The 22,749-nt window shown below is 40.4% G+C and overlaps 1 protein-coding gene across 14 annotated transcripts in view; it reads right to left on the bottom strand.

Moving 5' to 3' along the window:
• The window catches only part of DYM (dymeclin), a 220,222-nt gene that overhangs the window by 131,799 nt on the left and 65,674 nt on the right, over positions 1-22,749 (bottom strand). For all 14 annotated transcript variants that reach the window (XR_008574614.1, XM_054809295.1, XM_054809304.1 and 11 more), the window contains 2 exons: positions 5,536-5,718; positions 1,473-1,651 (listed from right to left, as the gene is read on the bottom strand). Coding sequence is in view for 13 of the 14 variants with exons in the window: in XM_054809295.1 (XP_054665270.1) it covers positions 1,473-1,651; positions 5,536-5,718 (362 nt within the window). In the remaining variant the exon portion in view is untranslated. The remainder of the gene's footprint in view (positions 1-1,472; positions 1,652-5,535; positions 5,719-22,749) is intronic.

The raw sequence follows: 22,749 nt of genomic DNA, 5'->3' as shown, positions 1-22,749 counted from the left end.
CCTAACCTATCAGCCCACTAAAAACAAGAGGATCGGACAAAGATGTCAGATAACATGTCAAAGTGATCACAAAAAACAACAGTATGCATGACAAGTTAAAATAAGAGCAGACAGTTTCAAATTTTGGTATTAAAAAAAAACAAATCAAATGTGCTGTTGACTTTTCAGTGACGCTTTTCTGAATTTTCTCAGCTCTTCCCACACAGTGTTTAATGTTGCCATTATATTTCTGTGATTTTTTCCAATTTTTTTTCTTTTGAGGAGGAAAGATAGGTGATAATATATGAAAATATCCGACATCACAGAGCATCTGAGTACCTGCATCTGGATTTGTTTTGACACACGCACCTCACGCTTTTTCTGGAAGTTTTATAGTGTATCAGACATCTTAATTATAAAACAATGCACACACCTAACCTTTATTTCTCTAAAGAGAAAAGCAAATTGATATGGTTAGCAGCTGTGAAACATGTCATATAGCATACAACCCAGAAAATTAAATATGACAATTGTTCACAGAATTAATGCAAAATGACTCAGCCCTCACCTAGATAATCTACAGAGGACTACGCAGGAGTTCAGTCTTGAATCAATTCAGTATCAACCATCTCACTCGAGTTTGCCAACAGTGGTGTCTATCAACTCTGATTTTAGCAATACATCTGCTAGAACTTGGACTGAGACCAAACTCATTCCATATCTGCCATCAAACAGGCAAGGGATCTACTTATCTGGCAAGATTTCAAATATTAAAATGGAAAGGGTTCTCTGTTCTGTTACCAGTTCCCCTAGACAGCCATTATCTTATTAAAGGAATGCTTTTTAATAAGTAGGATTTGTTAAAGTGGTTTGTGACATTACTAAACGTAGTGGGGAGCATAAGCTAATTTATAACCTACAAAAATCGTAGCAGGTCTGTTATATTGGCCATTAACCACAATCCTATTTAGAGCAGCTAAAAAGTCACTACAATTCCATTTCTATACAATCTGCCTGCTGCTTCTTGAGGAGTTTCAGCCTCAGGTCAACCTTGTAAGACATTTGAAATATTAGTCAAGTCACAGCTCATTTTAACTATTCCCTGTATGCACACAGTAAGCTCATGTAACTTTTTGGCCTGAATATCTAAAAAAGAAAAATAAAATAATGAATAGAATGGTATCTGCTACCAGTTTCTTTACACCATGCCCAGAGGTCAGAAGGTTTGACCTGGATCAGACTAAGCGTGTCACTGAGAAGGAATCAAAGACAGCATTATCAGTACTATCTTTTACCACAGTGACAAGTTTAGCATCATACTCCTGAGATGACATAATAAAAATGAATAAGTGAATTAGAACTGGTGAATAAGTGAGCCAGAACCTACTGATCCCCTCTCCCCGGCAAAGCAGGGGACACCGGCAGCTGGTGACAGCTGATCTTCCAGGACCAGCCCCTTGTGATGAGTATAAGGCAAGCAGAGCAGTACTTACGAGATTTTCTATGTCCGTTCGTGCCAAGACGTACGTCCGTACGTTGCCATTTTGATGCAGAAGCATGTATAAAAGAAGAGTCGCTTGATCAGATTTCTGCTGCTCACACAAAGCTGTGTATAAACTGTTAAAATTAATCTGGAAGGCATGTGGATTTGATGATGAAAAAGCAGTGTTATCTGAAATAAAGAAATAATAATAAAAAATCTTTAACAAATACATTTGCCATCCAGCTACTTATTGACTTTATAAAATCTCTCAGTGAAATATTTTATGTGGACACAAGCTGCTGCAAAGGAGGGCAGCTACAACGTCTTCTCTGGAACCAATGTACGGATTCACATGCAACCAAAACTTCCAGGTTTAGTTCACTGGCATTGGGCTGCAGTTCTCTCTTATCCATTTCTTGGCACAAAGGGCAGATGCCCCTAGGTCAAAACTATCAGTATATTTTCAGTGAAACATATGTGTTGTCAGGACTTAAAAGATGCCGTGGGGATTTTAGTGGGTTAAAGTGATTTAAAACACCACTGACATCCCTCAAAGTAACAGCAGTTTGTACATGTTCACGATACAATTTGTGCCAGAGCTGGAAGTGAGAATAAAACAGATTTCTGTTCACAAAACCTTTTCACAAGAAGCTTTACCAGTTTCAACAAAAAAGTCCATCAGCACAGATCTCTAACATCTAGGAATTTCCAGTGGAAATAGAAAAAGCAAGTGTGACAGTCAACGCACTCATACTCAAGTCAGAAAGCCAGGTTCATGTCCTTATTCAGCCTCCAGATCTCCCCATCTCAAGAGATTTTGCCTTTGCTTTCTTCTCAAAAAAAGCCTCAGCAAACAACGACCTTTGAGAGTATAAGGTTTTGTTCCAGTGCAGAGCAGGTATATTTCTCAACAAGCTCCACAAAAATTTGTATAAAACATTTTCCTGTCTGGCTCTGTTCAAAAGCATTGAACCAAAACATGCATCTTTTGTGATGATACATGAAGTAGGATGAGTCTGCCTTTTTGAGCTGATTTATTTCAGCATCCTGGCAACTGAATACAAAGGCTATCTTTTCTGAGCACACAAACACACGATGCATATGGAAAAATTACAGCAATTTCATGGCAACAGGATATTCTGGGAGCAATAGCAGTTTGGATACTCAAGTATACTAAAGGTCTGAACTTCAAAAATTTCCATGTTACTACAAACAAGATGTCCAAAGTTGAAGAATTTAACTAAAATTCCTTTGTTCCCACAATAACAGACTACAGATTTCTGAATTGTTTATCGTTTATTAAAAATGCATTAACTTAGGAAAGCTCTGCTGTATAAAAAACATGTGATAATACTGCTAATCCTGGACAGTGATTTCTGGACAGAAGGGATTTTTAAAGAGAAGAAGAACAGACTCAGAAGAATAAAGGAAAAAGAGAAATAATGCAAATTTAAACAACCTGCATTTTTACAAGCAAGTGGTATTATGACAGTCAGCATGCTAGGCAGCAACTATTACACTTCATCCAAATCTTTCTTTTTCCTCAAATCCTGAAAGATTTCTCAGGTATTACAGACTGCATCACCACTGAAAACAGTGAGAACAGTGTCACCGTGCGCATGCCCATGGAGAGCAACCATGAGCCAGCACAAATTTGACTTTTAAATGAGTTCTTTCATGGTTTCCTACCAAACTTTTCCACTATTCTGGAGAAATCTCTATACTGGTAGGGACTGATCACACAAACACTCATTGCACCCACTGAGATGCGGGTGTCTCGCTTTCCCCTTTATTTTAGCCTGTATTCTTAGCAAAGTTTCTAAACAGCTTTCAGCGTGGAACAATGTGGTAGTTGTCACTTATTTTGAACAATGTTTCCACCCCCTTTGGATGGAGTAAGTGCTTGGAAGACCTGCAAGAGCCCCACAGGAGCCCTGGCTCCCACTGGGTTTCTGGGGGACCAGCAGAGACGGCGTGCCGGGGAGCTGCTGCTTGTCTTGGCCTCGGTGAGGGGCGATGGCTCCAGCCATTGAGCCGGACTCAGCAGGAGGCATTGGAGCAAATGCTTCTCCTTTCTGCAGGAGCGCACGCACAGAGGCGAGACACAGCCCATGGGCAATGGAATCACAGAATCCCAGACTGGTAGGGGTTGGAAGGGACCTCTGGAGATCATCTAGTCCAACCCCCCTGGCTAAAGCAGGATCACCCAGAGCAGGTGGCACAGGATCACGTCCAGGTGGGTTTTGAATCTCTCCAGAGAAGGAGACTCCACAGCCTCTCTGGGCAGCCTGTCCCAGGGCTCGGTCACCCATAGAGTGAAGAAGTTTTTCCTCATGTTCAGATGGAATTTCTGTGTTCCAGTTTGTGCCCATTGCCCCTTGTCCTGTCACTGGGCACCGCTCAGAAGAGCCTGGCCCCTTCCTCTAGACACCCACCCTTTAGATATTGATAAGCGTTGATGAGATCCCCTCTCAGTCTTCTCTTCTCCAGGCTAACCAGCCCCAGCTCTCTCAGCCTTTCCTCAACCAAGAGATGCTCCAGTCCCCTCATCATCCTCACAGCCCTCCACTGGACTCTCCCCAGTAGCTCCCCGACTGTCTTGAACTGGGGAGCCCAGAACTGGACACAGAACTCCAGGTGTGGCCTCACCAGAGCAGAGCAGAGGGGGAGGAGAACCTCCCTCGACCTGCTGGCCATGCTCTTCTTAATGCACCCCAGGACATCATTGGCCTTCTTGGCCACGAGGGCACACTGCTGGTCATGGAGAGCTTGTTTAAAACCATCCTGCTTCAGGTGAGTATTTCTCTTTACTAGGGAAAATTTGGATGTAGACAGCAAAATCAGATCAATTCAACACGTTCTATTAAGCAGCAACCTGATGCCACAGTTCATTAGCTGAAGAGTGTCCACTGACTTTCAAGCTTCATTTAGTGCATGTTTAAACCATGCCACTTATATGTATAGTACTTCACTATCTGTTTTATTAAAGGATATTTTAAAAACGTAAAAAAAAATCTGAACAGTATTAAAGAAACTTATCAGCAACAGCAGCATATCCTGCATTATTCCACACGTTAAACTAATAGAAAAATTAAGCTGTGCTCAACCATGTAGAATAAAGAAAACTATCCTGAATTTGGTTAGTTCTGTCCAATTAAATTTTCAACAAAAAAGCCAATTTTCATATTATAGTCACATACTATAGATGATTATGACCATAAACAGCCTTTCTTTGTCGTATCGTTTTCCTTTTACCAGCCCCTCAGAATGTTCATAGGAATCAAATTTAAGCTCAGTTATATGAATATCGCCAGTGGAAACAAGTTTACGTGAAACAGTAAGTCATTCTATAAACGTACACATCTAGAGAAAATATGGCTTTTCATGCTAATTTTGACATAGAATAGGTTTTTTTAAAAATTTTATGATACACGTACGACAGTTTTCAAGCTGTGCTAGGGCATTACTACGTCCCAAGCAAGACGCTCTGCAGCAGGGCAGTGAGTCAATACAGCATCACGTCCGCAGGTACCCGATCTACAGACTGGAACCAGCCTTCTCAAAAACCAGGCAAGCACTGAAATATCTCTGAAACCTTCCGTACGTACAAGTCTCATAAAAGTGTTTACATTAACCAATTTCTGCTCACGTTTGCGATATAAGAATAGAGTTGGAAAATAAATCCAGTTAGCAATTCAATTGCTTCTCTTAGCTTTAAGGAACATGACTCCAGCTAAACAGAATTTCCCCAAAGTTTTAGGGGACTCCAGCAGACTCTTGGACAACTGACCTACTTATAGGTCAGTTTTATGTGTATTTTCTGAAACTATGAAACTTTCTAAAAGTTCTCACGTCTGAAGGAGAGAGCATCCTTCTCCTTCTGCCCCCTCCATTAAGTTCCAGCAGCTGAGGAACTCCACCTCAAAACTCCCAGAAGAAAATGTACTATTATTGCTCTTCCACAGGCTGGCTGGAGGGAAAATAAATTTTGGAAAGAGAACCTCTAAGCAGTCGCAGCAACTTAACACTCCATTGTCATCAGTTCATGCTTAGAAATAAGAACAAATGCAAACCTTGTGTGTTCTTGAAGGACATTATAGCTTGCCTGTAGGGATTCGGTGTATCTGGAGCATCGGTCAGATTAGCCAAGACCAGCAGAAGCAGTAGACTCTGGTTAGCTAGAGGGGAGCACTGCTCCAGCTGCGGCGTTGGTTTACTCCCCACTCCGCCCAGTGTGAAGACTGTCCACAGGCCAGCTAGAGAGAAAAGGCAAAAAAATATTGCGGGTGTTCACATTTTAAAGCACAGAGTTTCTTCAGGCAGAACACAGAAAAAAAACCAGCTTAAACGAGAACCTCCAGATTGAGAATCCTGTAGAGATCATCATCATTGCTCATTATTGTGGGTAGACAACATAATAGCAGCTAATAAGCTTCTTGGGAAAAAAGCAGCAATTTAAATTTAAAGTTATCATTAAACTCAGCCTTATATTTTTACTTTCCTACAGAAGACGAAACAACTTGAAAAAGCTCTCCAGTTGGAAGTACTTACACTGTTCTGAAATTCCTTTTTAAGAGATTGCATATAAGATGTAAAGGCATGGAAGTACAAACTGTTTGCAATAATTTGAAGTTAAAAATCTAGTTAAAAAGAAATAAAAGTTTGAAGTGACAAATCACTATTGATACTGTCAAAATAACAGACTGATTGATTCCTTTTGGGTAAGCAAGTCTTTGTTGTCTCATCTGCCTCAAAAATACACATGTAACAAAGCACAAAAACTTCATTTATTTTAAACCTGCAAAAATTTCTTAGGTACAAAAATGTAAATAGCCCATCATTCCACACCAACTCTCAGGTCTTTACTCACTAACTATAGTAAGAATGCATGTTAGAATACCCTCCCCTTTATGTAGATGCATATATATGGTGCGCGTACAGCTCCAGTATTAAGGCTGCACCTGAAGGTTGCTCATAAAAACTCTCATTATCATACTGTTTGAGCCTGAAATGCAGAGTCATTTTCATATATAGTCCTTACAACATTAAAAAAATTAAGAAAGTTTAGTTTTCAATCTTCTAGTCTGCCAGATTCAAGGTGCACAGGATAAAAACCTGTAAGCCATTTGAATGCAAAACATAAGTATAGTATAACCAATTAAAAGAATTTAAAGTACTCTTAGCCCTACAAAATTTCAAGCCAGGCAAAGAGTATTTTTCTTCAAATGTAATTGTATAGTCAGATTTTGTAATAAACCAACACTTTCTTCATCAACACAATTGCAGGGCAATTACTGCCATGTCAAGGGCAAGGGAACTAATGCCATTCAGTGTTAAGCAGCTTGAAGGAGTTCTTATAATAAAAAGCACTATAATTACAGCCTTCTTAGCAAAATTTTCATGCTACATTAATAATCCTTTATCACCGTGTTTTTGATCCACTGTTCTTAAATCAGAACGAAGCTGAATAAAAACGCTGACCATGAAGTTAGCTACTAAACTCACATGAGTTACCCAGACAGGTAACATGCAAAGAAACTATTTTTTAAAAAAAAAAACAACCAAACTGAAGTAACCATATATTTATCATCATTTGTTAAATGAATTCGAATTTGGTACATTTCCTCTCCTAAAGATTAGCGTAGTTCTCAGCTAAACAAGCGTTTTTAATTTTCCACCACCCCACCCTTCTGTGTCTGGCATCTGCCATTACTACACCTTTCCTCGATAGTTAGGAAAAGAAGGATATGGCCAAAATACTGGCAAGTAAGTTGAATCTTCCACCAGGGAGAATGAGGTAATTATGTCCAAGAGAAATCTGCACATTGATACATGAACCAAGTAACCGCCTGAAGTTGTGTCTCTTCTTGGTAAGTGTATTCCTCCAGAAAAGTAATCCCACGCTCATGGGTTCCTAATATTCCTTTCAGTTGTAAAATGCAACGTCAAATTAGGTGCTAAGTATCAGTTGGTGCTCCCAACCTACTCAAGTTAAGAGACGTTTTTAAAGGAAAATATTGTTTCTGAAGATTATCAGCAAATTGAAGTGCTAAATAAAGAGCTTAGGAGGACAGCGATAAGTAGTCAGTGTTTCTAGTTGCATTCTATATGTTCACAATATTTGAAATATCACTTTGCTACCCCTGGTTTTAGATTTATGTAAATTTCAAATTTATTAAGCTATATTTAAGTTTTTTAGCAAATGAAACAAAACCGAAGTCATGCTGCAACCCCTTAGAAGGTCTCCTCACCAGCTTCTTTTCAGGTCTACAGTTATAGTTAACAGAAAACTAAACATAGGACGAATATACAGCGATACGGGAAAATGGCCCAGAATCACATTTCAGATTCTGCTTCATCGGAACATCACAGAAAAAACAGAATAAAAGGAAGACAATCCAATGTTTAAAATTCCTATTTAAGCTACTAGCATAGGCATAGGTAGCTGTAACTGCACTAGTGCTGCCTGGCATTGTCAAAAGCATGGAATAAAATTTGCCTGGACACTTTAACATATAGTGTTTGGATTTCACATTTAAATTTTACTTTAAATTTCATTTACTCCTATTCTCTCATCATTTTAGTGTATATCCCAAGGGAAATATAAATTACAGAAGTTTTCTTAAAGCTTTCTGTATCTCTGGGCAGTAGCAAAGATGAGCTACAATTCTCAAAACTGAACTACCAAACTGTGAAAAGGATGAAGGGGGTGGATTGCCTGCAATAGCATCATGACCCAAAGTGCTTCTGAAGCTCTATATACTCCAAAAAACCTGTACGTTACCAAATACTACCATTTTGGTGGTAATTATAAGTAATGAAATGAATAATATTTAACCCTAAACCAGTCTCTTCAACGTATATGTATTCGGATCACTTATTCCATCTATAGAATTTACTGTTACCTGCGAAATACTTGTAATCTATTTTTAATTGCAGTTCTTTAATATAACTATTTCTTGACTCAATGGAACCACGCTACTAGAATTTTTGTCAATTGGAGAAACATTAAAGTTTTCCCAATTATTACTGGCAAATACACAGATACTTTGAGAAGGACCAGGCTGCTTTTACCTTTAAAAGAGAATGAGCAGGTCCATTTTGGCCCTCTCTTCCACAAAAAATACCCATCACAGCTTTTTCCACACCCCCCCCATTCATACAATTCCATGTAAGGCATAGCAAGGTCTTCCTTAAGAGGAAGGCATGGGTTTGGTTTTTCTTGCAATAGAAAATCTGAGGTCTTTGTAAGATGGCTAGAAACACTGTTCATAGCCATGAAAACAAACCCAAGATTTTAATCTAGTTTGACAGCCTGTGGAACAACACTTAATGGCAAAATGAAGTTATGACACATTCATCAAAAAAGAACTTTCTTTCACCAGATTGTTATTTAACGTAAAGACAATTCTGCAGAAGTCTCAGCCTAATGCTCTGCTCTCTCTTACACAAGAGGAAGATACAAATAAGGTTCATGTTTGTATCTACTCAGAGAACAGTTTAAATGCATTTATTTACTTTCATGTAACTAAGCAAAATTTTAAGAGCTTGATTTTAAAGACATTTTAAATCCAAAAGACAGGTAAGAGTGTGAAGGGTACTTTAAAAATTTTATTCATTATAAAGCATTGAAATTTATAGCCAACTGAACTTCTAGCACTGCATACCATTATTTCAAGTTTTATTAACAAACTGTGAGCTATAATTGATTTGTGAGTTTTCTTGGGATATTTATTAAACTGGTTGTAATACTTCTACAAAACACGCGTTATTCACTTCCCCGCCTCCAGAGAAAAGGCTTGGAAGATAAACCCTCTGAGCTCTCTCCCTTGAAAGAGCATTAAATTAACACGGAGGAAATTGGTGTTACTTATTTCAAAATATCTTTCTTGGAAAAGGAGAAATTTTTTTTATTTTTTATTTAATAGCAGTTGCAAAATGCAATCGTATTAATAACTGACCTTCATCGAGTTTTCCTTTGAGCGGCCTATCCTTCATAAAATTTAAACATAGGCATTAAATTTCAATTTGCTTATTTCTCTCATCACTGGAGCTTGGTAACAGAGCTTTCCTCATGCCCCCATAAACACTACCCAAGTCCTATCACACATCATTAGCATCCTGTCAATGAGTTTTAATGCTTTTGAAACTATTTTGCAGAGTGGACCAGATTGAGGTCCAGCCACGGGCTGCTTTTGAGACTGAAAAGGAAGTAGTAAGAGTTTTGGTAGATGTGAAGATCTTCAAAAGATCTTCTTGATCTCTTCCTACCATTTCAACATTTCCATAATGACAATCCTGCTCCTTTGTTGGGGGGAAAAAAAAAAAAAAGGAAAGAACACAAGTAGACAAGACTAGAGAATGTTGGTAAAAAAGCGTTAAATACTAGAGAGAAAGCCCAGCCACAAAACCCCCACCAAACGGAACAGTTCTAACCTACATTTCAGTAATATGTTCAAATCAAGTCCTACCTACACACCCTGCTTTCCTGTTCATGAAACTTTCAGCATACAGAAGCTTGTTCAGTGCTGCAATAACATCTAAGGCAGCAGTAAACATAGGTTACAAAGAACTTAAAGCAAAAGTGATTTTCATTGAATCTAATTGATACCATCATGTACTTCCTCCACCAAAACCAGTGAATACCATATTATTCAAAAACGTTACAATTACTGTTTCATTTTTATTACATTCAAGCAGGAGCCTTGGGAACTAGAGGGTTGGGTTGGGTTTTTTTTATTTTTTATTTAATGCTTATTATGTGTGTCACATTTCTTAAGTCAATTCAACGGTTCTCACATTGTGGTCTGATGAACATTTTCTGGTGGCCCATGGAGAGCTGGCAGTTCATGTTGTGCTGGCTCTTGTCCTTGTTTCCAGCTGCTACATTGTGTTAGAAGAAAGCTAAAAATACATAAATACTTTCCTACTATTACTTTTCCATGTAAGCAATTTCTCAAGTTGCCAGGGGGATGTTATGTGATGATGAATGGGAGAGGGAAAAGTGGTCCATGGAATCACAAACGGGAGAGGCTGGACCAGCAAGGCAACTGCTGTATCAAGATGCAGCTCACAATGTCTCAAGGCAAAGTCATTTTATACTTTATAAGCATGTCTTTTAACATCTCAGGTCTTTATTTAAGCAACTTACAACTGCTAATTGTAAGGAGCACTGGGTATGCTTCCTTAAAAGACTATAAAAACAGCACATACATAAATTTTAGGAAAGTCTCATTGCAAGTTTTTGGAAGACTCATTACAGCAAGAAAGTAGGAAATACGGAATAATTTTTTATGTGGTCAATGAACTTGCATGTTAAGTATTCCATCCGCAAGGGACATTAAACTCACAAGGAGCATAAACACACTGATGTATACTGATGTGGATCTGATTACGAAGTAGAATTTTTTAGGTTGGGACATTATAAAACTCAGAAATGGCTGCCCCAAGTCTTCCAGTAACCTTTTCAGCTAACACAAATTCTTCTAAGTGATAGATTTTTGCAACATTATATCTGATGTGGTAATACACATGACAAAAGTAACAATTTTTAATTGTCATCAATACTTTTCATGCTCTCCACTGTCTGTCATTAGACTAACAGAATCAACCCAAGCCAGCTTGAGCTATAGAAGGAAAGACGTTTTAAAAACAACTATAAATTAATAGTTGCTGGGCAACACACAGTCTAGCAAAATAAATTCATATTTTAAATACTGGTAGGCTAGCTGGTTTCTAAGTCATCAGCAGGTTGCAGCAAGAATTCACAAGTGGGAGATACTAAATTTAAAAGTTTGTGTGCAGTGCTGTAAGCATTTTGAGACAACAGCTATGTACCAGTCCATCTTGACCCTATTTACTGTTTGGAATAGAGGAACGCTAAAGGATGTATATATCAGAGTAAATGCGTGATTAGTTGAAACAGCACATTTAGGTTTAAAATCTTGTCAAGCCACCACTTAGTCATTGGTGCAAAGCGCTGTGCAAGGTCAAAGCCACACGTGTCTCATCAGTTTACACAGTTGTTTGCCACAGGCTTTATTTCAAGTGCTTTATTGTTAGCATACTTTATTGTCAGTATTTAATTCCTAAATACTACAGAAAAGTGACTGCAATGCTATAGAAAGATTAAGAGCACGGTTTAGGTGACTTCTTTAAATGTTTTTAAAAAACGTTGTAGAAGACGTGTATTAAAAACAAGTTATTTTCTTCTCATCAAATTAGCGCAACAGAACCACTAAAACTTGGCTCATTTACATATATGACAGAGTACGACTTATTTTTTGAGATTTTTCACACCTAATAATACTATTCTAACAAAGACAAGCATTTCATCCTACTTGCCAAGAAAAGCAGAAGGTAGTCATTTCTGTGAAGCCAAGCTCTACAACACAAAATCTGCTGCCTGCCCCACTCCTGATCACAGTCTCTCCAGGAACAGCCCGGTTCATATGTGCATAACTGTATTTTTAAAATTCATCCCAGGCACCTGATTTTTGCCCGTCCCTATTGCTCCTGGCAATGCCGTGGCAGACCGGGAAAGCTGCAGGGAACGGCTGAGCTATACGAGCCACTGGAAAAAAGCGCAGCAAATCTCCAAATAAACTCTCTGAAAGCTGCGGCACCGAGAAGCACCAACGTGTCTGAGGAGGCTGGGGCTGTGATGTCATTAACACATTCTGGAAGCAGTGTTTCAGGAAATGAATCATGGAAGCGAGTGAAATGCGAAGACGTATTAGGTAACTGCGTTCATCCCCTACCCATGCAACAGTGTTCCCTCCAGTACATTTTGTTATTCTATCCAGTCTAATTTTAAGGGACTAGTAATGGAGCTTGAACCACATCCTTTGGGAAGAGTGTTCCATAATCTAATAACCCTCAATGTTAAGATTTTCTTTTCCCTTAATATTCAGTCTAAGCATTACTTTGTTCATCTACTTATTCCTATAAGTGGTTCTATGTAATACCATAAAACATTTCTTCCCCAGTTCAGTGTTTACAGCCTTTAAATAAAAGGCACAGTCATGTCTCCTTTGTTGCCTAGCCAAGTTATATACAGAGATTTTTCTTTCCTTTCTTTGAAAGTCTTTTCCACTTTGCTTCCTGCGATTAATCCCAGCTCCAACACTTTGCACAACGTCCCAAACATCACTGCACTGAAAAAGATTACAAATACTAAACTGCATAGATTTAATATAATAAACATGCATATTCCTCGATTCACTGCAAAAATAGCATTTATTTTATTTTAAACTATTTATGCTCTTTTTTATCACTAGATCTCAGGAGTTCCTAGTGTAACATCCGAAAACATACTTTTATTAGGGCAGGAGCCCCATTATGTCATTAGATTGCCTAACTCTCTTTCAAACTTCGAAATATGGAGACCACCACCTTCTCCCAAAAGCTTGAACCTCAGCTGGAGACCTGCATTCCCATCAAAGCTTCTGACACCACAGCTGTATCACAAACATATAAAGACACTCCAAAAAAATTATTCTGTCTGAAAAACTACAGGGAAAAAAAGTCAACACCTTTAAACCGTCACACATAACATTTCCAGATGGGGTCTACTTCTGTTACTCGCACACAGATGCTGAAAAACAGGCTAGCTTCGTTACCTGGAAGCCTCTGAAGACATTTTTGATATCTGTAACTTGAATCTGAGTAGTAGACATATCTGGTGACAGACACCTTGAAGACTTAAATAAAGCAAATTACATACCACATTCCTGAATCAAAAGGCTATAAAGTTGCCAAATGAAGCTGGAAATAATGCCAGTAAACCATTAATTCACGTCAAGAAATACATTCCAAAAGAGTATAGAAAGGGAATATCTTAAGGAAGGAAAACTTTGCATTTGTATTTAGCTCCACTCCTGGCCTGTTGCTGGAAACACCTATTTCAACTCCTCTGGACATAAGCGATACAATTTCTGAGATGGAACCATATTTCTACTGTGTATTTGAAGACAGTCCAGTGTAACTGAAGCTGCAAACATGACCGCAATACAAAAAATAAAATAAAATAAGCTTTATGGTATTATATAAGAACACAATACCACAGTATTATGACTATCTGAAACCTGGGAAACTAAGTGCAAGCTAGAAAAGAAGAGTGTGAGAAGGAGGAAAACGTATGAGAAATGTGGGAAAAACAGCAATCCACCCAGTGTTGGATTCAATTTTACAACAACTGTCTGACTCAATCAGTGATCAGCCTCGGAACAGCAAACCTCAAGCCAACAACAAACTCAGAGTGAGACCTTAAAAAGGAGTTGTTTGGTGTTGGGTTTTTTATGCTTGTTTGGTTTGGGGTTTTTTTTGGGGGGGCAGGGGGGGAGAGAATGGGTTGGGTTGGGTTTTGGTCTTTTTTGGTTTTGTTTTGGGGGATTTTTTTTTGTGGGTTTGGAGTGGTTTTTTTTAAATGGAAAACTCCTCGGGCTTTTGCCCAAGGCACTGTCCTGGTATTTCATTGTTGTGGTCAGAGTGGGAGGGAGCACAGTAAATGTGTATAATCCCACTGACAGTGGGATTTTCAGTAATATTTTTTGTCAGACAAAATCAGGGACAGAAACAAACATGGAAACACATTCAAAAACTATCCTGGCAATGTGAGAGCAACATTTATTTGTGGCACTGATTTTGACAACAAAATGATCAAGCTAGTCCACTGCAGGAAAACACTACCAGGACCAGACTGATGGCTCAAAGAAACCAGATGAAGAGGATAGAAAAGACAGAGATGTTTTAAAAGTTGAATAGAAAGGAAGAAATACTTTTTCAGAGTGTAAGATCACAGGATGACTCAGGCTGAAAGGTACCTCAGGAGGTCTTTGGCCCAACCTCCCGGTCCAAGCAGGTGTAACTATGGGATCACACCAGGTTTCTCAACGCTTCATCCAGCTGAGTCTTGGAAACTTCTAAGGATGGAGATGGCACAACCTCCCTGGGCAGCCTGCTCCACTGCTCACAGTCCTCATGGTCCTCACACATAAATATTTTCATAGGATTACAGAATCTCTTCTTTTCCAACTAATTCTTCATTTATAAAATAGAAAAAAAAAATTCCCTTTCCAATCCTAAAACCTATGAGGAAAGCATGTGTCTGTTTTAAGAGTTTATAATGTACAAGGAAAATCATAAACCCTGAAAGAAAGGGATAAGGAACAAAAAAGATGAAGAAGGTAATTACATTTAGTATACTGTATAATAGTTAAGAATGATTAAGGAATGTATAGTGGAATTCCTCAAGGTGAATTTATGATATCGGTCTAGCTATAAACAGCTTGAATATTTTAACATAGACAGTAGTCAGAGTAACACATGATTTTTTTTGGAAAAAAGTCCACAACAATCACACTCATGCTACCCTAAACAATAATGCCTATGCAGCCATGCCAACAGCAGAGAAACTGCGTACTGAGAGAAGTGATCAACGTTGCATGTTTGGAGATGGCGTAACAGCATGACAATATTCTGAATTTAGTAAAGCTCTGGAAAATTAAAAGTGAGAAGTCTTGCAAGGGTCAGGTATCCAAAAGTGCTCCATCCACCACAGACATTTCCAGGAGAAACTATCTCCCTTTATGCACTGCAGAAGAGGTTTTAGATCTTCAAGTAATGATCCCGGTAGAACATGAAGTATGAGCCATAAGAACAACTGGAGCTGCTGTCTGCCAGACGTTTCTGGAAGTCTGATTGCTATTTACTGAAAAATTGCAGCCAAAAGTTTTTAAATAGCTCCCAGCATACTGCAGAATACTCTCTGGATTTATCCTGATAACCTTGTCCTCAAATTATTTTTGGTTTACTGGGCATTTAGAGAATTGCAAGTATTTGTGCTCACAAATGTATGCGCACCTTGATTAAGGGAAGAGAAAACTTTTAAAGCCCAGTAAACAGAACAGGGCTGCCAGCATGAACTCTTAACCATAGCAAAAAGGCTAAATACTACTTTAATGTTGGGGGGTTTTTTGGGTACATAGATATATTTTGGATTTTACATACATATATAGAAATGATATTTTATATATTCATAACATTTACTTATATACATTATAACATCTATTTATATAAATTATCAAATATATTAGGTATTATATTAACAATAAACACATAAGGCAGAATCATGAAGTACTCACCATTTATAAATACACATTTGTAACACATGCCTTAAGTGCAAACTTTCTCCAAGTAGAAGGAGGAATTGCCTATGGCAAGTTGCTGGTATTCCATGCAAACGGGCTCTGCTGCACATAAAGCGCAATGTAAGACCTAACTTAAAAATGCAGTTTCCAGTTACTGAAACAAGCGGTAATAGAAGTTTGTAACACTTTCTCATTCTTCTCCTAGTGCAACATTGATCTGTTCCAAACACGAACCACAAGATACACAAGCAACACAGATGTTCACAATTTCAGGCAAGTCATGGCTGTCCTGTGCCTCAGTTCCCTTCTCTTGTTTACACAGACACTCACAGGCATCTGTATTTTCTATGCCTTAGATGATCCTATCATAAATGAGAGCACTCAAGTTTTCCTTTTTACTACCAATCTTTATTTCTCAGATTCCACGATTATATGTAAATAGTGCTAATCACAGTATTGATATTAACTAATGCTTTTGAAGCAGTACCCTCAGAAGAACTTCATCCCTACTGAGATGGGGAAGGGGGAAGAAGAAATTCAGACTGCCATTGACAGAAGTGACCTGTGATGTCGCTAGACAGATAAAGACATCTAAGAAGTTCGAAACTGTATCACTTAGCAAGTTTATCATACTGCTCCTGTTGACCTGTTGTGACTTAATTCAAAATTAACCTGAGACATGAGAACATAAGCAAAGGGCTTCCGGGAAAGTCTCCCTTTAAAATGATCAGTCTAGCACCCTAAAAAAAGAAGGATGACCTGGGAGTCCTGGTGCACAACAAGCTCTCCATGACCAGCAGTGTGCCCTCGTGGCCAAGAAGGCCAATGATGTCCTGGGGGGCATTAAGAAGAGCATGGCCAGCAGGTCGAGGGAGGTTCTCCTCCCCCTCTGCTCTGCTCTGCTCTGCTCTGCCCTGGTGAGGCCACACCTGGAGTTCTGTGTCCAGTTCTGGGCTCCCCAGTTCAAGACAGTCGGGGAACTACTGGCGAGAGTGCAGCGGAGGGCTGTGAGGATGATGAGGGGACTGGAGCATCTCTCGGTTGAGGAAAGGCTGAGAGAGCTGGGGCTGGTTAGCCTGGAGAAGAGAAGACTGAGAGGGGATCTCATCAACGCTTATCAATATCTAAAGGGTGGGTGTCTAGAGGAAGGGGCCAGGCTCTTCTGAGCGGTGCCCAGTGACAGGACAAGGGGCAATGGGCACAAACTGGAACACAGGAAGTTCCATCTGGACATGAGGAAAAACTTCTTCACTCTATGGGTGACCAAGCGCTGGGACAGGCTGCCCAGAGAGGCTGTGGAGTCTCCTTCTCTGGAGAGATTCCAAACCTGCCTGGACACCATCCTGTGCCACCTGCTCTGGGTGATCCTGCTTTAGCCAGGGGGGTTGGACTAGATGATCTCCAGAGGTCCCTTCCAACCCCTATCAGTCTGGGATTCTGTGATCAAGTTTGTGAGCACCTGAGGAACCTGAATATACATAAGTTCATGGGACCTGACAAGATGCATCCCAGAGTCCTGAGGGAACTGACTGATGTAGTTGCCAAGCCACTCTCCATGATATTTGAAAAGTCATGGCAATCAGGTGAAGTCCTCAGTGACTGGAAAAGGGAAATTCTGCACCCATTTTTAAACAGCGTACAAACTAGGAACTACCAATCTGTCAGCCTCACCTCTGTGCCTGGAAAGATCACAGTACAGGTTCTCCTAGAAGCTACACTAAGGCACATGGAGGACAAGGAGGTGATTTGAGACAGCCAGCATGGCTTCACCAAGGGCAAGTCTTGCCTGACCAACCTAGTGGCCTTGTATGACAGAGTGACTACATCAGTGGACAAGGGAAGAGCTACCGATGGTATCTATCTGGATTTCTGTAAGGCTTTTGACATGATCCCCCACAGCATCCTTCTCTCTAAATTTGAGAGATACGGGTTTGATGGATGGACTGTTCAGTGGATGAGGAATTGGTTGAATGGTCGCATCCCGAGGGCAGTGGTCAATGGCTTGATGTCCAGACAGAGATCAGCAATGAGTGGCACCCCTCAGGGGTCCATACTGGGACCAGTACTGTTTAATATATTCATCAATGGACAGAGACAGTGGGATTGCATGTACCATCAGCAAATTCACAGATGACACCAAGAGCGGTGCAGTTGACACGCCTGAGGGATAGGATGCCATTCTGAGGGACCTGGACAAGCTCAAGAAGTGGGCCCATGTGAATCGTGCAAGGTTCAACAAGGCCAAGTGCAAGAACCTGCACCTGGATTGGGGCAACCCCCAGTATCAATACAGTCTGGGGGATGAAGGGATTGAGAGCAGCCCTGTGGAGAAGGACTTTAGGGTACTGGTGGATGAAAAACTGGACATGCGTGCTCGCAGCCCAGAAAGCCAACTGTATCCTGGGCTGCATACAAAGGAGCGTAGCCAGCAGGTCAACAGAGGTGGTTCTGTCCCTCTACTCTGCTGTGGTGATACCCTACCTGGAGTACTGCATCCAGCTCTGGGGTCCTCAGTAAAGATATGGACCTGTTGGAGCGAGTCCAGATAAGGCCACAAAAACAGTCAGAGGGCTGGAGCACCTCTCCTATGAAGACAGGTTGAGAGAGGTGGGATCGTTCAGCCTGGAGAAGAGAAGGATCCAGGGAGACCTTATAGCACCTTCCAGTCCCTAAAGGGGGCTTATAAGAAAGATGGGGACAGACTTTTTAGTAGGGCCTGAAGTGACAGGACAAGGGGTAATGGGTTTAAACTGAAGAAGGGTAGATTCGAACTAGATATAAGGAAGAAACTCTTTATGAGGGTGGCAAAACACTAGCACGGTTTGCCCAGAGAGGTAGTAGATGCCCCCTTCCTGGAAACACTCAAGGTCAGGTTGTACAGGGGTCTGAGCAACCTGATCTAGTGGCAGATGTCCCTGCCCATGGCAGGGGATTTGGACTAGATGACCTTTAAAGGTCCCTTCCAACCCAAACCATTCCATGATTCTATCAACCACAGCCAGACTGATAGCAGACCTGCTGGACCTGGCTCTGCGAGGATGCACGTCCCTTCCTAGTCCCAGTTTTCATTATTCCCTCCATCCCATCACTGAATTACATCTCAACAGATAAACCTCAGCATCTTCCCCAGCCTCCTCATGCCCTTTCTTCTATTGAAATAAGTGTTGCTTGCTCCTTTCCACAGCCTGCTGCACACATGCCAGATGAAGACCCCTATCTGTTTCTTGTGGCAAACAACTAAGAGGGAATAGCTAGCACAGCAAAGCCATCACAGATCTGCTGCTTCCCTGCTAGGTCTAAGTTTTACTCCTCCAAACTTGTGAAGCACCTGAGCGCTGGTACCTGCAGCAGTTCCAACCAGCTTCTCTACCAGAGCCTTCAGGAGAGCATTTAAAACCAACTAAATAAAACTCCAAATATAACTACAGTTTGAAAACTCAACACTACACACTATCGGAGTGCTCTGGCTGCTGCCTTAATTCCTGAGACTTGCTCACGCTCTTTGGACCCCGGCACCTCTCCCTGATACAATAGGCATGTTGGTTTTTGATCCACCCCAGCCTGTCCCTATTTTTGCTCTAAGCCGTAACATTTTGTAATGCAGTGAGAGAACTTCCTCTTCTACACTACCTGCTGTACTAAGGAAGAGAAAGTCCCTGAGTGTTAATTCTCTTGTTTGAAACCTGGTCCACCAGCAACTAGATGAAGCAACTGCAGGGAAAGTCCCCCCCCATATCCTGGAACAGGCTCACAGACTTCACAAAGGGTGCCGCATCCCAGGCCTTGTTGGCTTGACGCTCCATGGAACACACTTCATGAAAACTCAACATTCAGACAATTTTGCTGCCAGTTTTTCAACAAGTTTCTGCTCAATGTATGCAAACAGCAAGCTTCAGGACCTTGTAACTTGGCAAGATTTAGTAAACTTTAAGCGGGATTGCAAATGGCACATCTTCATCCGCAGTTTCACTCCCCTAAGCCCCCCTCCAAATCTCAAGAGCCTGTTCCAAGGCATGAAGGCTCTAAAACTCCTCAATAAAACAGATGTAAGAATTCAGCATTGGTTAAATAACATTTTTCCCTAACCTCATTCTCAGAAACAGAAGAACTGTTTTCAATTAAACCAATGCCAAAAAAAAACCAACCCCCAAAAAACCCCATCAGCCTAAGGAAGATACTCAGCATGAAAAGATTCATCACAAACAACTGAAATTTGAAAAAAAAGATTATGAGCAATTGAAAAATGGGTTTCACTACAGCAAGTGCTATATAGGCTTATCTACAGATATCAATACCAGCTCCAGCCAAATGAACACTATTAAAATGGTACTTTTCATGACAAAGCATTGAGAAAAATGGCAGTCCCAAAGAATGAAGTCCTACCCCTAGAACAAGCGTACCACAGGCAAACCAGGGCAAAATTTTTCATTATCTTGACTAGCAGAAAATGCCTCCTCAGCCGAGAGAGTCCCGTCTCGCTGCTCACTCTTCAGAACAGGACATAAATTACTGCCAACGTTGATGAGCTGTTTTATGTTAGCACCTGCCCTTTGGCTTCCGTCTCTGAACTGAAATCAGCTCCAGAGGCCTCAGACAGTAACAAGTTTTTGTCACCAGACACCACGATTGGATTCAAACCAACAAAATGGAGCTGCAATACATGATATCCTGTATGAAGTCTTCGTGTGCATCTAATACCTTTTTAGTTGCTTGTCTTTGGGGTAGATGGTGAGCGTGGAAGGAAGGGTGTTGGGAAAGGTTTTGGTGTATCAAATTTGCTGACTACAAAAATACAACACTATGGGGGGAGAAAAAGGCTGACTAAGTATTACTAACTCTGCCTGTATATACACACTTCTTTTATAAAGAGGTTTTTTTTCCCAACAAAAATTGATAGTTAACATTGAAATTATATAGAAACACGTGCTAACACTGATCAACTTTACTATTAAAGACTAAAATAACATATAATGTATTAAGAAACTTTTGGTTCCAAATACTGATTTGCCATTGTTATTAACCTACCTTATGGCATGAATTATATAAAGATTTGCATTTATCCCAATATGAGAAGATACATTTAGAGGCGCGTTATTTCGTCGCTAGCCTGCAAGTTCTGTTCCAAAACATTTCATCTTCAGTACCCAAAAATGTTTTACCAGAGGGTAAGGGATTCCTTTAGGCTCTTCCTGTTCGTACGGATTTTGCAATAGTGCCAAGCCATACAAAGTAAAGTGTTTGCTCTCTGGGAGCACAATTAGGAAATACTGAGAACTACCTGTGACTGCCTTCTCTATCACCTACAACAGCGATTAAAAACCAGCACGCCCACTGCATCAGGGAGAGGTGCTGGGGTCCAAAGAGCGTGAGCAAGTCTCAGAAATTAGGGCAGCAGCCAGAGCACTCCCATAGTGTGTAGTGCTGAGTTTTCAAGCCTATGCTCTTGAGAAAGATAAGTTAATATAACTTCTTAATATAACCTATTATATAATTAGCATTCTGCAGAGGACTAACTAAGCGTTAAAAAATGCCGATTTGAGCAGCCAGACTGCCCTTGAGGGTGACAGCCGGTCCCACTGCCTCCACTCGCTTCTGAAAAGCGCTTCAGAAGAGAAAGCTCTGCGAAAACCTGCCAAGCTCTTTGGCAAGCCCTACCCAACTACGCAAGCCCTACATTGTATACAAGCTTTGTACACCTCCAGCACCAGCCACTTGTGCAATCATTTTCAGGTTACCTGCTTTTGAGTGGTTAATTGCAATATCGTAATATTTTTTGTGAAAATATTTCCGCTATCTCAAACATCCCCTCCCTATTTGCAGAACCGTTACTCAGCTAACTTTATGCAAAATGACAAATGCTGCCAAGCTGTTTGGTACGTACGCTGTCTCGCAAGCACAGAGAGCTGCCAGCAAGACCTTGCGACCGATCCCTGCCCAGGGCTGGCACCTGGGAGGCTCTGGGCTGCCTTGGAGCCTGGGCACGGCGGCGTCCCGACTGCCTGAGCTCCCAGCCGAGCTCCCCTTCCCGCTCTTCTCCTGCTCAGCTGCTCTCTTACCTCCCATAATCACCCTTCTTCAGGCTGGTCGATGACACCATCACTTTAAACACACAATTTCAAGCTCTGCAAACTTAAATACTCTCATACTAAAATATTCAATGGTATCTGTATCTATCAAAATTACAATTGATCTGATTGTGTTTCACATTAATTACCCTGTTATGGGGGTTCTTCAGGAATACTGGCAACACGCTTCCTCAGAAGGAAAAAATAGATATTCATTGCCTACATCCTAAACTACACTTAGCAAACCAAAGAATTACCATTAGCAAGACCAAAGAGAGACATGTATATACTGTATACACAACTTGTAAAATCATCTGAAATTGTTGGTTAAGTGGGAATCTTACACAAGTTATCACATGCAAACAGCATGTTTTATTAACCTTGAAGCAAGGCCTAGCAGTTCAATCATGAGGATAAAGATCAGGACACTGGAATTTTATTCCTAGTTGTCATGTCAACTCATTGTATAATTTTAGGCAAGCTGCGAGCATGTTATTTCCTCTACTTCCCCTATCTGTAAAAACAAGAATTTTCTACTTGATAAGGGCATTTACCTCTCAATGCCTTTGGTGTGAACGTGTGCTGTTTGGTCTTGTTAAGGCACTGGACAATACTTATTTATCATGTCCCTCAAGAGTCCAGCTCAGCAAGGTACTTGAGCACTGGCTTTACCAAAACTCTCACAATTACAGTTTCCCATGGAGGCAGGGAGTGAAATAATATTTCTGGAAACAATCCTTAGCTTTATAAGCCATTCCTGAATCTGGACCAAAGAACAATTATCAATGAATAGTAAACTACACAGCTTCCTGATTATTGCTTTGGGAAATAAAAATGACATTGGGCTGGTGCAAGTCAGGTACGGACCGACAGCTGCCGCTGCAGTGAGAAATCCCGAGCGAGCATCTCAATCGCCTAAGAGATCTCCGACTCACTGCAGAGTCAGACTAGATTATCTACACATTGGAATCGATTACATATTCATTGTGTATATTTATGTAGACGTATATATACGTACAATTATATAAATATATAGATATAATACATAAATATATAGAAGATGGATCATTTG

This window comes from Grus americana, chromosome Z (genome assembly GCF_028858705.1).
Source record: "Grus americana isolate bGruAme1 chromosome Z, bGruAme1.mat, whole genome shotgun sequence".
Lineage (NCBI taxonomy): Eukaryota > Metazoa > Chordata > Aves > Gruiformes > Gruidae > Grus > Grus americana.
The sequence above is the reverse complement of the archived record's forward strand: the minus strand, read 5'-3'. Positions and strand labels throughout refer to the sequence as shown.